The 22,864-nt window shown below is 44.8% G+C and overlaps 1 protein-coding gene across 9 annotated transcripts in view; it reads right to left on the bottom strand.

Annotated features, from left to right (window-relative positions):
• micu1 (mitochondrial calcium uptake 1) overlaps positions 1-22,864 on the bottom strand; it is a 110,289-nt gene that overhangs the window by 24,684 nt on the left and 62,741 nt on the right. For 7 of the 9 annotated variants that reach the window (XM_038782705.1, XM_038782706.1, XM_038782701.1 and 4 more), the window contains 5 exons: positions 22,083-22,239; positions 19,381-19,543; positions 15,843-15,886; positions 11,873-11,911; positions 3,566-3,680 (listed from right to left, as the gene is read on the bottom strand). In XM_038782705.1, coding sequence (XP_038638633.1) covers positions 3,566-3,680; positions 11,873-11,911; positions 15,843-15,886; positions 19,381-19,543; positions 22,083-22,239 — 518 coding nt within the window. Of the gene's footprint in view, positions 1-3,565; positions 3,681-11,354; positions 11,367-11,872; positions 11,912-15,842; positions 15,887-19,380; positions 19,544-22,082; positions 22,240-22,864 lie in introns of all 9 variants that reach the window. The other 2 variants (XM_038782708.1, XM_038782710.1) reach the window with 2 other exon arrangements.

The raw sequence follows: 22,864 nt of genomic DNA, 5'->3' as shown, positions 1-22,864 counted from the left end.
TCCTCAGGTACATACCTGACTTATCCAAGTCCCGAGAACCCCTGGGTGTGGACATGACTCCCGCTGCAGTGTAACAAGCTGCAACTATCTGGCTTTTCAGCATGAGCAATATCTCACACAACCCAAATTAAAGGGCAGCACGGTGGTGCAGTAGTTAGCACTGCTGCCTCACGGCGCTGAGGACCTGGGTTCGATCCCGGGCCTGGGTCACTGTCCGTGTGGAGTTGTTGCACATTCTCCCCGTGTCTGCGTGGGTCTCACCCCCACAATCCAAAAATATGTGCAGGGTAGGTGGATTGGCCACGCTGGGGCTGGTTTAGCACAGGGTTAAAGAGCTGGCTTTTAAAGCAGACCAAGGCAGGCCAGCAGCGCGGCTTCAATTCCTGTACTAGCCTCCCTGAACAGGCACCTGAATGTGGTGACTAGGGGCTTTTCACAGTAACTTCATTTGAAGCCTACTTGTGACAATAAGCGATTTTCAGTTTAAATAAGGCAGCTCATGGGCACCTGCCTTCTGATAGGTAATTAGGGGAGATAAATGCTGGTTGAGGCTGAGTGAGTGAATATTTGTAGGTGTTTGCATATCACCGCAGTAACCACTTCCATTGATTACAGCGGTTCAGAGTGGGTTACACCACTCTGCTCACTTTGGCGGCCTGTCCAAATTTGTGAAGATGCGGCAAGAAAAATACATTTTCGTGTGGAGGCCTGATTGGATTTTCTTAAAAAGGGGCAAAGATAACAAAGAATTATGGAAATGCCGATAATGTACTTGAAAGAAGACATGCCTTATTGATTTCTTCCTTGCAATCTTAGAGTTCCATGAATAGCATATGCTGAATCAGGCCACACATTAGCAGCAATAAATAATTACCAAAATTGCAGTAATTAATCAGCAGAGAATAACATTTTCTTTTACAGTTCAGGGACTCTCCTGCATTTCTCCATTAATTCCCAATTTAGTTCTCTAACAACTCTGCTCTGTAACTAGCTGGAAATAGTATTCATGATGCTGAATGTAAGAGTTGCATGTCTAATAATATTGTATAAATTAGGAACAAATTCTAAATGCAAGACTGCACGGATGCAAGCAGTCTTTCCAGTTTAGTACTCAAAGTGCTGAAAGTTAAAACCAGACTGTATAAACATTTTTATGTTTTAAAACAGCATTCACAATCTGCAATCCCAGCTTCACTCATCCTAACCACTCCAGAATTGGTTATTAATGGGAAATTCAAAGATAGGTACAGGTTGGTGAGGAGCTATTTGGCTCATTCAGCTCCTTTCACGGTAAGCTAAATATTCCCAACAGAACGCCTACCTACACCTTGAATAATTTTATCAGTTTTCTCTTCGGCTACCTCATCTGGACAACCATTTAAAAAAAATTAATTTATGGAATGTGGGGGTCGCTGGTTAGGCCAGCATTTATTGCCCATCCCTAGTTGCCCATCAGAAAGTGGTAGTGGGACTTCCGGTGGCGGCCATGGAGGAGTAGGTCGCACATTTGATAGCTCCCGCCTATACCGGACTTTTGGATCTTTCCCCTGGTTTTTTTCGGATTCTATGGGATAAATTAGTGAAGTGTTTGACAGTAAGAAGAAATCCCCCTCCGGTGTATGGAGAATTGGACCAGGAGTGGCCGCGTGAGACGGCAAAGTCCTATGAGGAAGATACAAGCAGAGCTGGTAACACGGGACAGCATGGCGGAGAGCAAGAGCCGCGGAGAGACGGCACAGTGGTCGACGGAGCAGCTGGTGACGTTTTTCGAGGATTGCTTCGCCAAGCTGAAGCCGAATTAAGGCTTCGATTGATCAAGTGGTTCAGAATCAGGAAACCCACGGGAGAGCGATCCAGGACGTCGAACAGAAGTTGTCCAAGCACGAGGAGTATATAACCGTGCTGGAAAGCAAGGTGGGGATGATGACCGACCGCCAGAAAAGAATGCAGGAGAAGCTGGTGAACCTGGAGAATAGGTCCAGGCGGCAGAATCTCAGAATTGTTGGCCTCCCTGAAGGCAGCGAGGGATCGGATGTGAGGGCCTATGTGACGGACATGTTGGAGAAGTTGATGGGGGCTGGGGCGTTCCCTTGGCCCCTGGAATTGGACGGAGCGCACAGAGCCCTCGCGAGGAAGCCCAGAGCGAACGAGCCGCCAAGGGCCATGGTGGTACATTTTCACCGTTTCATGGATAAGGAACACGTTTTTCGGAGCAATGCAGGTCATACAGGCCGTTTTCTCTACTGAATGTGCATGTCAAACTGCTGGCTAAGATACTGGCCACAAGGATAGACGACTGTGTCCCGGGGGTGATAGTGGAAGACATGACGGGATTTGTTAAGGGCAGGCAACTCAAGGCCAATGTTCGAAGGCTTCTAAATGTTATTATGATGCCCTCAGAAGGAGAGGAGGCGGAGGTGGTGGTAGCGATGGATGCAGAGAAGGCTTTTGATTGGGTGGAGTGGAATTACATGAGGGCGGCACTGGGAAGGTTTGGGTTTGGTGAGGGCTTTATTGACTGGGTGCGGTTGCTCTGGAAGGTGCTGACTAAGGAACCGTGGTGAGTTAATGCAGTGCATTTGTAGATGGCTACATGGCTGCCACTATTCGTCGGCGGTGTAGAGTTTGAATGTTTGTGGAAGGAGGAGCAATCAAGCGGGGCTGCTTTGTCCTGGATGGTGTTGAGTGTTTCTTGAGTGTTGTTGGAGCTGCACTCATCCAGGTAAGTGGAGAGTATTCGATTACACTCCTGACTTGTGCCTTGTAGATGGTGGACAGGCTTTGGGGAGGTCAGGAGGTGAGTTACTCGCTGTAGGATTCCTAGCCTTTGACCTGCCCTGGTAGCCATAGTATTAATATGGCTTGTCCAGTTCAGTTTCTGATCAATGTAACCCCCAGGATATTGATTTCAGACACTGATCGTTGAATGCTGTGCTTTCTATATGTTCTGTTCGAGTCTTTTACAATTGAGCATCGACTTTAAAATCCTGTTCAGAGGGCAGCACGGTGGCGCAGTGGGTTAGCCTCATGGCGCCGAGGTCCCAGGTTCGATCCCGGCTCTGGGTCACTGTTCGTGTGGAGTTTGCACATTCTCCCCGTGTTTGCATGGGTTTCGCCCCCACAACCCAAAGATGTGCAGGGTAGGTGGATTGGCCATGCTAAATTACCCCTTAATTTAAAAAAAATCCTGTCCAGGATCAATGTTCTCATTCTACTTAATATCTCTATAAGGTTCCAGTTCAAGTCAGACACTTTTTTGGACACTATGGCCAGTGCCAATTTTCACCCCTGCTCCTCTTCCTCCCCACACCCCAATAAACCAAAGTAAAATGAAACATTACTGGCCACATATTCAAGAGTTAAGATTATTGCAAAGCACCTCCACTTATGTATGGAAATCTTAGATAAAAATGAACCTCGTTCATGCAACATTAATAAAAGGCAGCTTTGAGTCATGTTCTGTGTTGATGCTTCTGATGTGAAATATATTTTATCGATCTATTTCTTCAGTTTATAGATTGCTCCTCGGAGAGTTGTGTGTCACAACGCATCAATAAATACTCACTGGACAGAACGGTGGTGAGAAAAATGTAATCGGAGAAAGAAATCAGTCCGCACTCGCCCAGTGTGTAAAATATGCTGTCCTCGTCAGCAAACTTCTCCCGTCCATGAGAAAGTTTCTACCAAAGAAGATGGAAAAGTAGTCAGATTGGTGACACCACCTGCAAAATTGTTGGGCTATTAAATACAGGTCTGGGATCAAACTGCAGGAGATGCGGAGCACAAGCAGACATAATAAGAAATGGCGACTGAGTAGATTGCAGAGTTGACCTTATTTCATAATACAATAATGCAAAAGCTGAGGCCAAGGGATTGGGTCGAGGGGACATAACATGCAAGAGCCACAGTATCAGACACACAATAAACACTGCAATGTTTAAAACAGGAAAGACTGATGCAGACAGATTCACATACCTAACACAGCAAAATATCGCCAAAGTCTCACTGATCACAGCCACAAGGATATTATTTACCTTGTCTGTCAAAGACTCTTAACACTGAGGGATGGCCAAAGAAAGGGACGCCCCCATTACAAAGTGAGACTTCAAACATCGCATTATACCAAAGGGAGTGGGGCCATTCAACTCCTCGAGTCTGTTGTACCATTCAATCAGATCATAGCTAATTCTGTGACTCAACTCTCATTTAACCAACCTTGCTCAAGATCCCTTGATATGCTCACGCAACAAAAATCAGTCTTGAAAATTTTAATTGATCCATCATCTACAGCTTGTTGGGATGAAAGTTCCTGATTTCCACTTGTGTGTGGAGGAGAAAAAAAAGGTGCTTACTGATTTCGCTTCCAAATGGCCTGGTTCTAAATCTAAGACTGTCTTCTTGTTCCAAATCTCCCCACCAGATGATGCAGTTTCTTTGCCTACCCTATCGAAAAATCCTTTTATCACTTTAAACACCTCAGTGAAATTAGCCCTCAACTTTCTAAACTCACTGGAATGCAGGTTGATGTGGTTTGTCATTCTTATTTGATTTATTCGATTGTTGATATAATTCTGACGATTTGGCACTGCACCTTCTCGAGGATAAATATGGAGTTTCCGAATTTAGGTGCTCAATACTGAATGCAGTACTGCACATGCCATCTGATTAAGGCTCTGTACAACCCTAGCAAAACATTACCTCCTTCATATTTCAACCTTCTTTTAAAGCAAACATTCCATCAGCTATTCTGATTACTTTTTGTGTACAAGTGCCTGATAACAGTATCTGCAAGCGATGCATATTCCTTTCAACCTGTAAATTTGTGGCTTCCGCTTTTCAAAAATATAACTGGGGCTTAACAATTAACCCTTTAAGTAGTGGAAGTTCTGTCAGCGACTCAAAACTACAGATATTCGACAATGCCATCCATTAAGTCAGGTGTGTACAAGGTCAAACAACTAATCCAGTGTGTTCAAACCTAAATATAACATGAAGTTGTAAGAACACTAAAGCTATATTACCAAGTAAAAGCAGCATTTTAAATGAAACCGTAGAAAAACATAGAACATAGAACAGTACAGCACAGAACAGGCCCTTCGGCCCTCGATGTTGTGCCGAGCAATGATCACCCTACTCAAATCCACGTATCCACCCTATACCCGTAACCCAACCTTACTTTTTTAGGACACTACGGGCAATTTAGCATGGCCAATCCACCTAACCCGCACATCTTTGGACTGTGGGAGGAAACCGGAGCACCCGGAGGAAACCCACGCACACACGGGGAGGACGTGCAGACTCCACACAGACAGTGACCCAGCCGGGAAAACACTTACAAATAAAAAAACCCTTTGATGGTTCAATGCAACAACATGTTGCCCTGCTGCCAGGCAGTTGACTGGCAACAGACGACTTCATGAAGTAACATTTCATGTAGCATTTAACTAAGCAATGAGAGGTAATTTCACATGACATGAACAATCCTTCTTGGAAGACTTGGCTTGGGAATAAAATACTGCAATTTTATTCATATCCTAAAGTGGAACACGTAAAATACTATTCGTGACACTAAGGAACCAGAGATGGATCCTCGTCAGTTCTGATGAAAGCGATAGCAGCATGGTGGCACAGTGGTTAGCACTGCTATCTCATGGCGCTGAGATCTCCGGTTCGATCCCGGCTCTGGGTCACTGTCTGTGTGGAGTTTGCACATTGTCCCCGTGTTTGCGTGGGTCTCACCCCCACAAGCCAAAGATGCGCAGGGTAGGTGGATTGGCCACGCTAAATTGCCCATTAATTGGAAAAAATTAATTGGGTACAGTTTTTAAAAAGGTACTTGCTCTATTAAGTACAAGCCCCCAACTTTTAAGGGTGTGTTTCGCTGGCAATTAATATGCAAGCACAGCAATTCCTTGAAACTCGTGGGAGGGTGAGGGCAAACAGCCATTTTATGATGAAGCGGTCGGTATGGTGAATCAGTTGGTGATCGCTAAACATCTTTTGTAAGCCATATTATATTGCACAGCTCCAATGTTTATAATATCATTAATAGAGTTTTCAGCCAACCCACTTCACTACCCTCGCATTAAAAACATCAAATCATCTTACAGTATAATTTCTGTGTCCCGCACTGTCAGCATTGTGGCTGCGTGACGCATAAATTATACGCCAAGATGACTTTTTTTTAAATTTAGAGTACCCAATTAATTTTTTTCTCCAATTACGGGGCAATTTAGCATATTGAATCCACCTACCTTGCACATCTTTGGGTTGTGGGGGCGAAACCCACCCAAACACGGGGAGAATGTGCAAAACTATCCCAAGATGACTTGATACTTTTATGCGATAGTGAAGTGGGTTGGCTGAAAAACTCCATTGATGATATTATAAACAGATTTATACAGAGTTATTAAGCTCAAATTTAGCACAGCAGATTAAAATATAATAATTTTTATCTTCAGCCCATTATCCTTGGAAGCTTTGCTTTCTGTGCCCTGATCTCTGAAACCATTAAAAAAAGACCTTCCAGTTTCCTGCATAGAAATTCAAAATTAATCGTAGCTCTCAAGTATTCTGAAAACTTAATAAGTACCAGCTCCTTTTTGCACTCAATTTCTAAACCCTTAAGTTTGTGATAGCCATGCGCGACAAGGGGTAAAGAATAGATTTAATTAATGCACACACACCTTTGGCTGAATTCTCCGATTCTGAGGCTATGTCCCCACGCCGGGGTGGGAACGGTGGTGTTTTACGACAGAAAGAATGGCGTGAAACGGCCACCGATTCCCTGTTTTGCTGGGGGCTAGCAGGAAGGCAGCTTAGAGGGCGGCATGTGGCGCAGTGCGTAGCACTGGGACTGCGGCGCTGAGGACCTGGGTTCAAATCCTGGCCCTGGGTCACTGTCCATGTGGAGTTTGCACATTCTCCCCGTGTCTGCGTGGGTTTCACCCCCACAACCCAAAGATGTGCAGGGTAGGTGTTTTGGCCACGCTAAATCGTCCCTTAATTGGAAAAAAAATAATCGTGTACTCTAAATTCATTAAAAAAAAAAGGAAGGCAGCGTAGAGCACCCGATACGGCCCGGAGAATTGGTGGGTCCAACGGCAGCGCCATGCAACATGGTGCTGACCGCTCGCGGAGCTGGCCCGCAAAATAGTCCTCCCCCCTTCGGCCGGCCCCAACTTGCCTGTACCCCCAACTCTCATCCCGTCGATCAATACTCTGTCGAACTGTCCCACATGGACCGTAACGGGCAGTTAGGGATGGGCAATAAATGCCGACCTAGCCAACGATGCTCATCTCCCACAAAATAAAAGAAAATCTCAGGTTTGATATTCAATGACCCAGGCTCCACTGCTCTCTGTGGAAGAGAACTCTGAATTCCTGCGCACTTGCCCTGCTAAGCCCCCTTAGAATCTTATATGTTTCAATACGAGCACCTCATTCTTCTAAACTGCAATCAGTAAAGGCCCAAGCTGCTTAACTGTTCCTCACGAGTCAACTCCTTAATCTCAGGAATGAGCCGAGTGAACCTTCTCTGAATACTTCCCAATGCAGTAATGGATGGAATTCTCCGGCCCTTGGGATTCTGCCCACATGCTTCCCGGCGGCATGTGGTGGCTTCAACGGGAAACCCTACGGACAAGTGGAGGGAGTAAAGAATCCCAGCCGTGCCACTGAGACACACACACATGGCTGGGAGCCCCGAGAATTCCACCCTATATCTTTCTTTCAGAGACCAAAACTGTCTACAGTACTCCAGGTGCAGTCTCACCAATGCCCTCGAGTTGTAGCAAGACTCCCTTATGTTTATAGTCCATTCACTTGCAATAAAAGCCAATATTTCATTTGTCTTCCTAACTACTCGCTGTACCCGCATGCTAACTTTTTTGTGATTCATATACGAGGGCATCCAGAACCCTCTACTGCAAACGAATTCCGCTGTCTCACTCCATTTAAATAAGGGATACATTAGGGAGACCACTCGCATGGTGGCTAACCTTTTTGCTGCAGTGAATGACCAGGTCTGCACTAGTCAACTGCAAAATAGGCTTATGAACCTGGAATACAGTGGAATTTTAGTTACAAATCTGGTAGTTTGAAGGTGATGATCATATAGTTTAATTTCCAATGGACTGCAGGTTAGAATAGTTTTGGTTCATTCAGACTCTGCAAGTGGCTGAGGCTGCAATCCTTTAATGTGGCAATAAATCACTGTAAACAGGAGCTAGAGTAGGGTAGCGCTTGTTACTTTAATGCAGAGACGCAAAGCACAGTTCCTCATGCATCATCTGGTGTCATTGATCACTCCAATTTGACTGCAAGTATTCTGTTTTGCCGCTCCTGCTGACTCCTTCAAGGAACCTTCAAATTTTAAATGGTCTCCCTTGAATTACTCGCATCTCTTTCCAGTTCTCCAGGGACATCTTTATTCTATTTTACGAGTCTTTATCTATGAACACAGTTTTCCATTGTTCAACTGCAGATTCCCCGCAGACATAAACGTTTTCTTCAGTTATATGAAGGTTTACTGCTGCTGTACCCATAACATTGCAAATAATGGAGGTGGACAGAAGGGCACTAATTAAATCTGGAGGCCACTAGAAAAAGTGCAAAAGTGCTTGAGTTTTATACCTGCAGTGTATGATTTTGTAGCAACCTTTTACTGGATTGAAGAGAGTGCTGGCAAATGAACTTATGCAGGAGCCTCCATTTCAAGGATTTCACTGACATCCTTGAGCAGTTTGTCTGGTGAATCTTGGAATCTAGGTTATAACCTGGAATAGTGAAAGAAATAGACAACAGAGAAAAGCCATTGCTGTCCTACAAGCCCCCTGGGTCAGAGTGTGACCCCTGGAGGAGACAGACTTCTAATACTCGAGTCTGACAGAGCGTGAAGTGCAAGAACCATTTGTTGCTCATGTGCAACCTACCCTACCATAGCTCCTAACATCGCATTTGACCTGAGAAAAAGTCTGTGTCAATATCCCTGATCTCCAAAAGTAATGAAAGTAAACAAAAATGTCAAAGCTCAAATTTCCTGAACACAGGCCTGTTATTTACACGTGTGCAAGTCTTCTTTTCCTCGGTAGCAGTTTCATGAAACACCACTGCAGTAGTTCCTCATGGTAGTGTCCTAGGCCCAACCATCTTCAGCAATGACCTTCCTTCCAACATAAGGTCAGATGTGGGGATGTTCGCTGATGATTGCATAATATTCAGCTCCAGTCCGTAAGCCTACGAAGCAGTCCACGTGCAAATGCAGCAAGACGTGGACAACATCCAGACTTGGGCTGACAAGTGGCAAGTAACATTTGTGCCACACGAGTGCCAGGCAATAACCATCTCCAATAAGAGAGAATCTAACCATCACCCCTTGACATTCAATGGCATTACCATCGCTGAATCCCAATCAACAGCAACTCACCTCCTGACTCCTCAAAGCCTGTTCCTGACCTACAAGGTACAAGTCAGGAATGTGATGAATACTCCCCTCTTTCCTGGATGAATGCAATATGTTTACCATTCACGGACAAGACTTTGACAGCTTCCTCTACCCTCAAGTGTTTTATTACTCCCAAAGGGTCATTACTAATTTCACTCACTCAAAGAATATATGTCAGGAGATTTCTGCCGTCTCCCTGAGCTTGCTAACTGAGACCAGGGTTCTCGGGACTGCCTTGCCGGCCCTGATTCCTAATCCACATAAAATAGATTCCAGAGTTACCTTCATCCCCTCTGTGTCTGACATTACTCTGCACTTTGCGGTGAAATTCTTGAGTTGAGTCCCAACGGAAGCTCAAACACAGACAGAGATTTTAACGTTAACCAGTGCAGCAGGGGATGTACCCCGTGGAAAAATAGTTTTGCAGCATAGCATCACTCCAGCAAACAAAGACACAGCAATACTTTGCTCCTGAATTGCAGACATTTACTGCAAATACTTCAAGTAAATTTGGTCCGCAATTTGCATTCAGCACCTCTCAACAGAAAGTGGCACAACATCCGCCTGCTCTTCCCTGCCCGAACTGCAGTCTTCAGTCAGTGCCCCGGCCAACAGTTCTCACCCAACCACCCGAAACAAAATGACATAGTCAGTCAATCTAATTCTCTGACGAGGGGCAGCACGGTGGCGCAGTGGGTTAGCCCTGCTGCCTCACGGCGCTGAGGTCCCAGGTTCGATCCCGGCTCTGGGTCACTGTCCGTGTGGAGTTTGCACATTCTCCCCGTGTTTGCGTGGGTTTCGCCCCCACAACCCAAAGATGTGCAGGTAGGTGGATTGACCACGCTAAATTGCCCCTTAATTGGAAAAAATGAATTGGGTACTCTAAATTTAAAAAAAAAAAATCTAATTCGCTGACCCACTCCCCCGCTGTCCGCCAACCCGTCCGCTGTCCCAATGAGGGTCAACGACAGCAGCTCGCCTTTTGATTAGCCAATCTATGGCCTCCTGGACTCAACACCCGAGTGTTACAATTTCAAATCACTCCTTTCATTAGTTGGTACGGCAAGTGCTGGCGTCGATTCTGCTGTGATTTACCTCTCCCCCTTCGATCCATTTTCCGTCACATCACCGCCCACTTCCGCCATGCTCATTTAGCCCTATTTTTTGTCGCTTAAATCGTTCTGACTTCTGGTCCTGTTCACTCCTTTGCCCCCCCCCCCCCCCCCCCCCCCCCCCCCCCCCTCCCCCGCACCTGTACTTGGAAGGACTGTAGCATCTGTAACGTCTTCCGGTTCTGACCGGGTCTCAGACTTGGAACGCTAACTCCGTTTCTCTCTCTACAGATGCTGCCTGACCTGCTGAGTATTTGCAGCGTTTCCTACATGCACTGTCTGATGAGTTACCTAGTCGTTATTTACACGAGACTTGCCGTGCATAAAATGGCTCTTGTGATCACCTGCATAACTAATTTGTTTGGTCAGTTTCGGGGCAACATGATGAAGTGCTGTATAAATCCAATTTATTGTTCTCTCTTTAATCAGTGTATCTGACACAATCGTGCTACCCCAACCTAAATTTTCCGTTACAAAAGTGCACTAAGATTTGCCACTCTGCAGATAACCTTTGGAAGCACTCAGTCATGGTGCTGAGCAGACTGCGGTGCGGACCACAGTGGTAATTAGAATGTCCACAGAACATACATTATATACAGAATATAATGAAGAGCAGCATAAAAATAATTTTAATTGATCAGTCTTTCCTGGCGTCTCAGACACTTGCAACATGGCATGCTGGGATAGTGCAGTCAGGTATATGGGGGAGAGGGGGGGTGGGAAGATCCTACGGAAGAGAGCATGGTAAATGCTGAAGTGCATACCGGGTTATATGCACATGCTCACACACCTCGTACCTGCCAGAAATCCTGACGAGTGGGAGTGTGGTTCAGAATGTGGTGAAAAGGGAAGAAAATGGGGGTCTGGTTACATCACAAAATACAGTAGTGCTACATTGAGCGATTATAAGCAACACAGCAGACAGACAATAAGAAACAGTTAATGGCTACATCCACACTTTAAGCCAACAGCAGCTTTGGTTGGGATGGTTAGGCTCCAGTTCTGTTAAGCTGACGATGTTAAGACTTTGGCAGACCAAACACAGAAGGACTCATGGAATGTTAAAACCCTCACAACACAGTCAAACCTTTTAGCGTTAGAGTAAAGGTAATAGCCAAGATGCGCCACCCACAATATTCCTGTCCAGAGAACCATTCATAATCAGAAAAATACACCTGCAGAAATGACCCAAGGACATGCACAGTGTGCTTTATTTCAGATCCATTGTTATTTTTACAGCTCTCTGTTAAATGCAACACAGTCTGAATAGACTATATTACACCTATAGAGAAACAGCAACATGACGGCAGTATACCTGTAGAGAAACAACAGCCTTACGGAGACTGCAACACATCTGTGGAAGAAAAAAACAGCCACAGTGAAACTACAGTACACCTGTGGAGATAAAGATCAGCAGCAGTTAAATTGCAATCCACCTGTAGATGAATAGAACAGGGACTGCAAGACTGCAGCAAACTGATAGAGTGACAGAAAGGCCAGTGAGACTGCAGTACAAGGGTATCGAGAGAACATGAAACTAAAGCACAACAAAGACTCCATGTACTCTGGCAATTCTTTGTTGCGCTTTAGTTTCATGGCGTCAAAGAGGAAGCTGAGGTTTTAGGAGGCAGCACTGACGAGAACAGGTCTGGACAATTTGTTTGAAATCAGACCAGACTGGGTAGGGATGGCACACTGCTTTTCCTGGACAGCATTGCTGGAACAGTTGCGTCATTATGACAGTCGAGCACCTTGTATAATTTACATACTTTACAGGACATAGCTGATGAGGGCTAAATCAAAACTAAAGCTCTTTCATCACCAAGCTCGCTCTTAGTTAGCAGGTCGGCTTCAGAATAAAGCAGGATACTTGGATGTCCTGTATCTCTTTACCATTAGCAAATGGAAGAAAGTATGTCCCCAAACAGCCACATATCTCTAGTTTTAATCCTTTGAGAACGATAACGCCATAGGTCAAAGAAAACCCTATGCGATGTGAAATATTGGATTTTGCTAATTCTACATCAAAATACTTGGCACTCAAAATTGAAGAAATTTATTCCGAGAGGTTATCAAAATACATTCTGAAAGCTTATAAAGGGCATGAGCACATCGAGTAACTCGGTAACTCCTGTAGGAAGAATAAACACAGGATCATATTAATACCGAAAGCCATATGCACATACAGAGAGAGCACATCCACGAGACTTCAGCACAACATAAAACAGCAGCTCATCTGTTTGCAAAGGATAAAACACTGGGCAGTTACAATACATTCATCACTCCATGCACGGCAGTTCTAGGATCAACAAATACAAGGATGCACTGGTGGGTAAAATTAATTTGTGATGTACGCACTAACAACACAGTAAGACAAGTACACGGTGACACATCTGGGGCCAGTTTAGCTCAGTCGGCTGGATGGCTGGTTTGTGATACAGAGCGGCGCCAACAGCGGGGGTCCAAGTCCCGTACCGGCTGAGGTTATTCATGAAGACCCCGCCTTCTCAACCTTGCCCCCTCACCTGAGGTGTGGTGACCCTCAGGTTAAATCACCACCAGTCAGCTTTCCCCCCTCAAAGGGCAAAGCAGCCTATGGTCACTGGGACTATGGCGACTTTTCACATAGATAAATTATCTGCTGCCTCACGGCACCGAGGAGCCGGGTTCAATCCCGGCTCTGGGTCACTGTCCGTGTGGAGTTTGCACATTCTCCCCATGTTTGCATGGGTTTCACCCCCACAACCCAAAGATGTGCAGGCTAGGTTGATTGCCCCATAATTGGAAAAGATGAATTCATTAAAAAAAAGAGAGGGTATTGACGTGGAATGACATTGCCAATTTTTTTTTAGATTTGCCACGCTAAATTGCCCCTTAATTGGAAAAAAAAATGAATTGGGTACTCTTAAGTGATATCACCTATGGAAGGAAACCTTAAGGAGATTCAGAAAGAACGTTCCCGATGGTGGGGGAGTCCAGAACTAGGGGTCATAGTTTGAGGATAAGGGGTAAAGCTTTTAGGACTGAGGTGAGGAGAAATGTATTCACCCAGAGAATCTGTGGAACTCGCTACCACAGAAAGTAGTTGAGGCCAAAAAGTTGTGTCATTTGAAGAAATAAGGGATCAAGGGATATGGGGGAGCAAGGCGGGATCAGGCTATTGAACTTGATGATCATCATAATGAATGGCAAAGCAGGCTCGAAGGGCCGAATGGCCTCCTCCTGCTTCTATTTTCTGTTTCTATGAGATCTATTTCCGAACTGCTGTTGTTCCTGGGAAAAGGCTCAACACTCGCCTTAAAACAAATGTGTTGAAAAGTCTCTTTTTTTTGTTTGAGGAATTCAGAGCCAGCACAAGGTGATAATGCCAGTCATAAAATAACTGTCAAGATTTTCTTTTGGCAAAGAAAGTCAACTCATTAAAAAATGTTGGTAAAATCTGCAGCAACATGCCATTCCCAAATAAATAATTTACAGTATCAGCCCAGATCTTCTGGTTAACATCGGAGAGGGTGCATCTGATGCAGACTCCAACTGAAACTGCCCACTTATCATTTTACACTGGATCCGTTGCACCTTTTGATGTCTCCGCTCCAGCAGGGAAGCACACAATCGGAGGCAAATTGCCAACTGTAATTCCAGCACAGCCAGGCTCCTTTTCTTATCAAGAATTAGACCTTAAGGTCTATCTTCAGTTAATTTACTTACACGGTTTCAAATGGAACTGCCAGCCTCCAAAGCTGCACCGCGTCGCCCCACCGAGATTGCTACCTACCTCACGCCCCTCGCCTGACAATTGTTCAATCCCCCTGCCTTCCCCCTCGACAGTGTGCACCCTCCCTCACCGCTGACAATATTCGCGCCCTCCCCATCCCCCCCCCTAAAAAACATTCAACCCCCAACTACCTCCCACGCACTCTCTGACTGTGTTGACGTCTTGGCCGGACAGGAGCAAGAAATTCTAGAAAGTGAGTGAGGAAAGGGGCTGCAGGACGGGGTCAGCACTGTCTTGTGTGGGTGAGCAATATTCCAGGGGGGGGTCACACATGAATAATCGATTATCAATTTCTGACGCATCGTCAGAAACAGAAGCCAATCAGTCTAATGCAGCGCTCTAATATTGACTAACTGGTACACAGCAAACTGAATTTCATAAAGGAGTCTCTGGAGGGAGCAAAATTTTGGGAATAAAACAAAAACGATGAGAAAGCATACCGAAAAATTAACAGAGCGAGTTTTCTCAGTTTATCCAGTCTCTGTGACATTAACAAGTCACTGTTTGTAACTAAAGAAACTCAAGCACTTAAGATGGGTGGGGAATATTTCAATATCTGTTGACCTTGTTTCAGCACTGAAAAAGGCTTTACCAATCCATCGCCTGTACTTTCCCATCTTCTGCAGTGTTTCAGTCATTTAGCTGGTTTAGCTCACATGGGGCTGGTTTGGCTCACTTGGCTAAATCGCTGGCTTTTAATGCAGACCAAGACAGGCCAGCAGCACGGTTCAATTCCCGTACCAGCCTCCCCGAACAGGTGCTGGAATGTGGTGACTAGGGGCTTTTCACAGTAACTTCATTGAAGCCTACTCGTGACAATAAGCGATTTTCATTTCATTTATTTGGTGACACAGCCTAATCTTGTGTCATCCTCAAATAAAATAAAATGGTACAATTTTTGGGAGCATTTACTTGATTATCAGAAAATATGCGAAACAGAATGAAGGCAAGTTTATTTTTATTTTATACTGTCCTGCAATGTAAAGCCACATACTCGCTTCTACACCTACATTCCGCTTTTTGATGGTCTATCTCAGGCATGCGCTTGGGCCCCAGCAAAATAACAATGGAGTTGATAGCTTGCTATTAGGCTTGCTCCTAACTGTGTGTTAAGATGCCTTTTAGTGCTTAATAGCTGGGATCGTGAACACAGTGGGGCAGAGGCTTGAATTACATGTTATTGTACTGCCCGACCAAGAGTTTGAAAGGCCGTTGGTAAAGTGATGAGGGACTACGCCCACTGAAGAAACAGTGTTAGTTACATCAAATAAACAGAAAACATTTGAACCACAACAAGTTTATCTGGAAATGAACTTTAGTTGATCACTGGGAGATTTCATCTACTACATATTATACACTGATCTTGAACAAGATATTGCAAGCGGACCTCAACATGATTTACCATCATTTGTCTTCTCTTGGGTGTTCCAGTAAAATTTCTTCTACGAACCTGGAGCCAGCCGCCTAGATGACAATTGTATAACATGAAAGGCAATATGGCATTACTAACCTTCCCATCATATCGTTTCACTATGAACTGGTCCAGACCCTGATCTGGGGGAGAGAGAGAGAGACTGGGTTATGATTAAAAATCACCACACAATTCTCTAACAGCTTGCTGTTGATTTATTCATTCAGATCCATAGCTAATCATACATCTATTGACTGCCCTGGAGGCATTATAATTCTGATTGAAAACCCATTTCGAAACCTTTCACTTTATGACAAACGATTTTCAAAAAGTAAAATCCGAAATAAGTTATAACTTGTCAGGCGATAACAATATTTTTTTCAGAACACATACTACTGGAATATCTCTCATAACGTTGCTCCTGGTATGTTAGATGTTAACTATTCAGTTTTAAGAGTATGATCGCTGAACCTCCCCCTTCAGCGCACTGTTTTGAGGGTAGAAGTGTTATTGCCATGTAATGCCCAATGCATTCTATCAATAAATGTAGCACAGCGGTTAGCACTGTTGCTCAACAACGCCAGGGTCCCAGGTTCGATTCCCAGCTTGGGTCACTCTCTGTGCAGAATCTGCACGTTCTTCCTGTGTCCGCATGGGTTTCCTCCAGGCACTCCGGTTTCCTCCCAGGAGATCCGAAGGACGTGCTGTTCAGTGAATTGAACATTCTGAATTCTCCCTCTGTGTACCCAAACAGGCACTGGAGTGTGGCGACTCGGGGCTTTTCACAGTAACTTCATTGCAGTGTTAATGTAAGCCTACTTGTGACAATAATAAAGACTATTATGAAGTGGGACTGTGCACTTTAATACTACAAAGTCAAAAATTTTGTTAAGCAAACAAAAGCAGAGTTTAACCACTATTTAGGGAAGCAATGACAAACAATAGCCCAGACTTAGAAGAGTGGAGTGTGAAAAGTGGGAGATAAAGTTGCAGGAGACTGCAGAGGTAGTGGGCAGCAAAGTCACCGTGGGATTGCCAAAGGACAAAGGTTTGAAGTCTATGCACTGGGGGCTGGAATATCAGTCGGGGTCAGAGACCAGGTTTGGGATAGGACGTGCACAGTTAAATCCTGGATGAATCATAGAAACAATACAACATTTAATAATAAAGAGTAGGCATGTTTGAATACAAATAACTACACTACAAATAAAGATCACATTCCAGCCACTGTTTTTACACTGACAGCTTATAACAGTGCAAGAGGGCTTTATGTGGAATTAAGGAGATAACAGAAGTGGTTTACTGAGGATTCTACTTTAATAAGGTCACATCGGTGGGTACTTGTGAACCTTTAGTGGTGCTGCTAAACCCGTTGGGCAGCTGTTGCTTTGGCTAAACCTAAATACGCATTTCCCCAACCAAGCCAATGTCACATGTCCTGTAAAGCTGAGTAGCGATAATGTCTAAAAAAAAGCAAAGCTCAGAAGGCCGGTAATATCAAACAATGCACACCTTTTGCCCGTGTAATCATGATAAGCGATGCTCCACAAAATCAGTAACATACAAAATGTCCCAGAGTCTCAGAAAAACAACATAAACCGAAAGGAATCATATGTTCGTAAGGACAGCTGGAAATTCTTGTAGTAAATCGGTGTCATTGAGGTAGACTGAATGCACTCTTGAGCTGACAGATGGTTAAGTAAATTTGACCTTCCTCTCACAATGTACGAATAACTCAGAGGCAGGAGATTTACATGCCGGTTTGTCCATTTCACTTGCAAAATCTTTTCAGAAGCTGGTGTCTGTACAAATCCAATATTTAAAGCAGGGTAGTGGCAGCCGAAGAATTTAGAAACATAAAATATAAAGTTGGAAATATATGGGAATCTCGGTGGCGCAGTGGCTAGCACTGCTGCCTCACAGCGCCAAGGACCCGGTTCCATTCCGGCCTTGGGTGATTGTCTGTATGGAGTTTGCATGTTCTCCCCGTGTCTGCGTGGGTTTGCTCTGGGTGCTCCAGTTCAAAGATGTGCAGGTTAGGTGGATTGGCCACGCTAAATTGCCCCTTAGTATCCAAAAGATTAGGTGGAGTGACTGGGTTACGTGATAAGGGTGGAGGCGTGGGCTTAAGTAGGATGCTCTTTCCAAGGGCAAGTGCATACTCGATGGGCCGAATGACCTCCTTCTGCACTGTAAATTCTATGATTCTATGAATACCCAAGCAGCAACCAGCGTAAACAAAGCTCTACTCAAACAGCTTGGCCATCAAACCTGCGCTCCAGAACCCAGGCTTGCCACTGTTTTTTTTTTATTTTATAAATTAGGAGTACCCAATTAATTTATTTCCAGTTAAGGGGCAATTTAGCGTGGCCAATCCACATACCCTGCACATCTTTGGGTTGTGGGAGCAAAACCCATGCAAACGCGGGGTGAACGTGCAAACTCCACATGGACAATGACCCAGAGCCGGGATCGAACCTGGGACCTCGGCGCCGTGAGGCAGCAGTGCTAAGCACTGCGCCACCATGCTGCACAGCTTGCCACTGTTAATACGACAGGAAATAAAACTAACTTAAATCTGCTTATGTAGTGCCTAGCATAGACTGTGAGAAGAATCCAATTAAAAGTTACAGTCAAACCATGATTTCTCAACATTCCAAATAAGTGGCAAGATCCAAGGCCTGTCGATGATCAGAACCCTCTGATAGTTACCACTACACTTACAAATAAAATTTATTCCACCTTGATGTGACTATCAATTCACTCGGAACACAATTGGAAGTAAACTGTGGTTTTAATAGTCTCACAACTGAGCCTGCCTGTGACCAGAAGAACTGAGGGCAGGCTCACACGGCTGCAGCACTTTATACTTCCGGAAGTGGGAGGGGCCATGGGCGGAGCCAAGGGTGGAGCCCTGTACAAGCTCCTCATCTCCCCCTATGGGCAGAGCCGCGCAACGCCTCACAGACAGAGCCCACAAGGACATAATACTATACAATACAATACAGTGTGAATTACATTCATCACACACCTTACTCCTCATTAGAGTAAAATTTCTAAGAACATGCTTGAATAGTTTGTACTGCTCTGCCAGAATAAAATGCAGCCTAAGATATTTTGTTCTACATCAAGTGCAAAACATCACTTACCTGCAGCCTGACTCCCCAGGCTATTAGCATGAGTGTAAGTGAGCACATCCCCACATTAAATTGGATTTTGATTGCTAGGCAAAAATATCTCCATGCAATTTTCCATTTCACAATGCTTGACTGAAGAATTTGAATCTTACTCTCAGATGGCCAAGGACAGAGCTTTAAAGGGACTTCAAAAAAACACGATGTTGTTGCAATTTAGATTAACTCATTGCTCTGTGGAGCTAGTGGGAGATATCTATCTGTGGCCCACTCACACACTGCTAGGCGTTCAAAAGTACAAAGAGCACCCCCATCCCACAGGTTACTCACTCAGGCACAGCCCTCAGTAACCTGAGTAACAACGTCAAATTTACAATTGAAACTTTGCTGCCTGCAGACTGGGCGGTGGTCTATTGCTGAACCTTTATCACCAAAAGAAGAACCTTTAACTAAATGTTAATTAACTGAATTGCGTGCTAATTGTACTTCCACTTTTCACTCACTCTCTGGCTGCTTTTCATTTGGCGTAATCGAGCGAACAAAATCTTGGGGCGTCATGAACACTTCGGAATCTCCATTCTCGTTGATGATCTTCAATGTTGCGAAGTATCGGAAGATTTTGTCTGGAGTGGAATAAGCTCGAATTCGATTCTCATATTCCATTACCTGAAAAGGAAGGAAACTCGAATTGTAACTGGGAGCACCTCTCATCCATCATGGCAGGGCAAGTTCACTGTTGAACATGAGAGCACAGTACTTGTAGTAGCTAGCCCCTATAAGGAACCATCTCTGATGAAAGGGGTCATGCGACTTACAGGGTTATGTGACTTGCAAGTCCAATCAGAATGGAGTTGGTAGATCACTGGGACGTGTTGGGACCCTAGCACTGAGAATGGAAAGACCGTTTTCAAGCACTCTGTGAACAGCTGTTTATAGTTGTAATAAATTGTTGTGTCTTATAAGTTAACTGGTGGAGCCGCTTCTTCAAGTTATTACAGTACTTCAGTAAATTCTCAATAGAAAACACTTCACCCTTGGCTTGAATGTTGGTTCCTAGAGAAAGCACATGTCCACATTTCCCGAATCCCAAACGACAATAAATATCCTGATGATTTTACTCCGATGAGGTAGATTTTTCAGCTGGCACTGCTGCCATCCAAATGCTTGTGCTACAGTCCTCTTTATAACAATAACTGCAACAATGTTGGTATTAACCCATTTATTTTAAATTAAGTCAGTGAATTCCTGTAATTTAGTCTATTTGTTGCAGTAAATGTATATGAGTTAAGTGTTAGTACAGCAGCTGCGCTAACTTTAAACATCTACGATGGATCTGTCACACTTCAAATGGTCAAGTTTAGAAAAAATATTTCAGCCACTTCATTCTGCTGGTTTCTTGCTGTCTGTAGTCGCGGGTTCACAGATATTCTTCAATGTACAAACTTTGATCAGCCACAGTAATTAATCAGTAACTGCCCTCAGATCATTAAAAGCAAATAATGTTTGTGCCTTAACAGAGTCTGGTTACATTAAATACAACATCACCTGAGCAACAGAATAAAGGCACTGCACATTACATGGTATGAGACTCCTGTTATTACGAACACCATACACACACTGACATGTAAGCAATGCCATGAGCAATATGCTATCGTAAATGAAATCCTGTTTCAAGAGAATTCTGGAAACATTCCGCAGACGACATTGCAGTTTCAATACTATTGCTTATTCAACTGGTGTGGACTGAATACTGATTCAGAAAGAACATTTTTTTCCTTCACTTCTACTCCCAATGTTAGTAGCTCCCTTTCTTCCTCGCTGCAATATACTCCACCAATTATAATTTGATTTCATTTTCCACATTATTTCTAATGTGATGTTAGGGCAGTGGCATAGTGGTATTGTCACTGGACTAGTAACCCGGTGACCCACGGTAAAGCTCTGGGGTCCCAGGTTCGAATCCCACCACAGCACATGGTGACATTTTGAATACATGAATAGGGTGGGAATAGAGGGATACGGACCCAGGAAGTGTAGAAGATTGTAATTTAGTCGGGCAGCATGGTCGGCACGGGCTTGGAGGGCCGGTTCCTGTGCTGTACTTTTCTTTGTTCAGCAGGGCAGCAGGGTAGCATGGTGGTTAGCATAAATGCTTCACAGCTCCAGGGTCCCAGGTTCGATTCCCGGCTGGGTCACTGTCTGTGCGGAGTCTGCACGTCCTCCCCCTGTGTGCGTGGGTTTCCTCCGGGTACTCCGGTTTCCTCCCACAGTCCAAAGATGTGCGGGTTAGGTGGATTGGCCATGCTAAATTGCCCGTAGTGTCCTAATAAAAGTATGGTTAAGGGAGGGGGGGGGGGGGGGTTGTTGGGTTACGGGTATAGTGTGGATACGTGGGTTTGAGTAGGGTGATCATGGCTCGGCACAACATTGAGGGCCGAAGGGCCTGTTCTGTGCTGTACTGTTCTATGTTCTATGATCCCAGCTGATGTTGCTACTGGACAAATAGGATCGCAAGGTAGAACCCAGCTGGATAGATCCTAACTTTCCTCCTTTGCTTCGACATGTGGAGGGCAGCAAATGAGTAGAGTCACAAGTCAGCCCCCCGCCCTCCCAGCCTGCTCCGCCATTCAACAAGTTCAGGGCTGATTGGTTTGTGTTTCAAATTCCACATTCCCATACCCCTCATAACCTTTCATTTCCTCGCCTAACAAGAATCGATTTATCTCCAACTTAAAAATATTCAATGTTCCTCCCTCACCGCAAGAGAATTCTGAAGTTGCAAAACCCTCAGTTAAAACATTCTCTTAATTTTTTGCCCTAAAATGGACACCTATTCAACTGTACCATAATGCAGGACCCATCGTGGAGGTCAGGTAAGAAATCTGGGTCATTGTTAATCCTGATATTCTGGGCAGCGTGGTGGCACAGTGGTTAGCACTGCTGCCCCACGCCGCCGAGGACCCGGGTTCGATCCCGGCCCTGGATCACGGTCTGTGTGGAGTTTGGACATTTCTCTGCCCCCCCCCCCCCCCCGTGTCTGCGTGTGTCTCACCCCCACAACCCAAAAAAAGTGTGCAGGGTAGGTGTATTGGCCACGCTAAACTTCCCCTTCATTGGGAAAAAAAAGAATTGGGTACCCCAAATTTAAAAAAAATCATATCCTGATATTCCAAGTTAGCACAATGATCCAACCAGATTGATATACCTTCCGATCTCTGAAGCCTCTCCTCTTCTTCTTCTTTTCAATCTGTACATCCTCTTCCTGTGAGTTCACAGCTTGCTCATCACCTTCCTCCGCCTTATCCTTAAAACAGTCAGGTCTGGGTGTGCGTTTCACTGAGGGAGCTCCCTCTGCATGCGCTCTGTTGTGGAAAGGCATTAAGTAAAATTTTAAGGCTTTCGTACAACATAGAACCTGGAGTGCAGGAGGCCATTCGGCACATCGAGTCTGCACCGACTCACTTAAGCCCTCACTTCCACCCTAACTCTGTAACCCAATAACCCCTCCTAACGTTTTTGTTCACTAAAGCGATTTATCATGGCCAATCCACCTAACCTGCACGTCTTTGGACTGTGGGAGGAAACCCACGCAGACACGGGGAGAACGTGCAGACTCCGCACAGACAGTGACCCAAGCCGGGAATCGAACCTGGGACCCTAGCGCTGTGAAGCCACAGTGCAGTAAACTTGTGCCACCGTGCTGCCCGAGAATGCATTTATATTATCACTTTCCTTTTGGATAGACGTTGAGGGAAATACATCAAAGAAAAAGTTGTTTCACCTTTAAACTTCCCTGAAAATATTTTTATTGCTGGACCATTATAATAATTCCATAACCATTTTTGGAAAGATGCCCGAATCGACATTCTCTTGATGCATAAAGAAGATCGTCTACAGGGTCTACAAATTTCCAAACTCTCCCCACTGTAAAGGGCAAGACTTTGAACAATGGAGTCTAGTTTTCTTGAAAGCTGTTGACAAGAGTTG

This window comes from Scyliorhinus canicula, chromosome 22 (genome assembly GCF_902713615.1).
Source record: "Scyliorhinus canicula chromosome 22, sScyCan1.1, whole genome shotgun sequence".
In the NCBI taxonomy this organism is placed as follows: Eukaryota; Metazoa; Chordata; class Chondrichthyes; order Carcharhiniformes; family Scyliorhinidae; genus Scyliorhinus; species Scyliorhinus canicula.
This window is presented reverse-complemented; position numbering and strand designations above follow the sequence as displayed.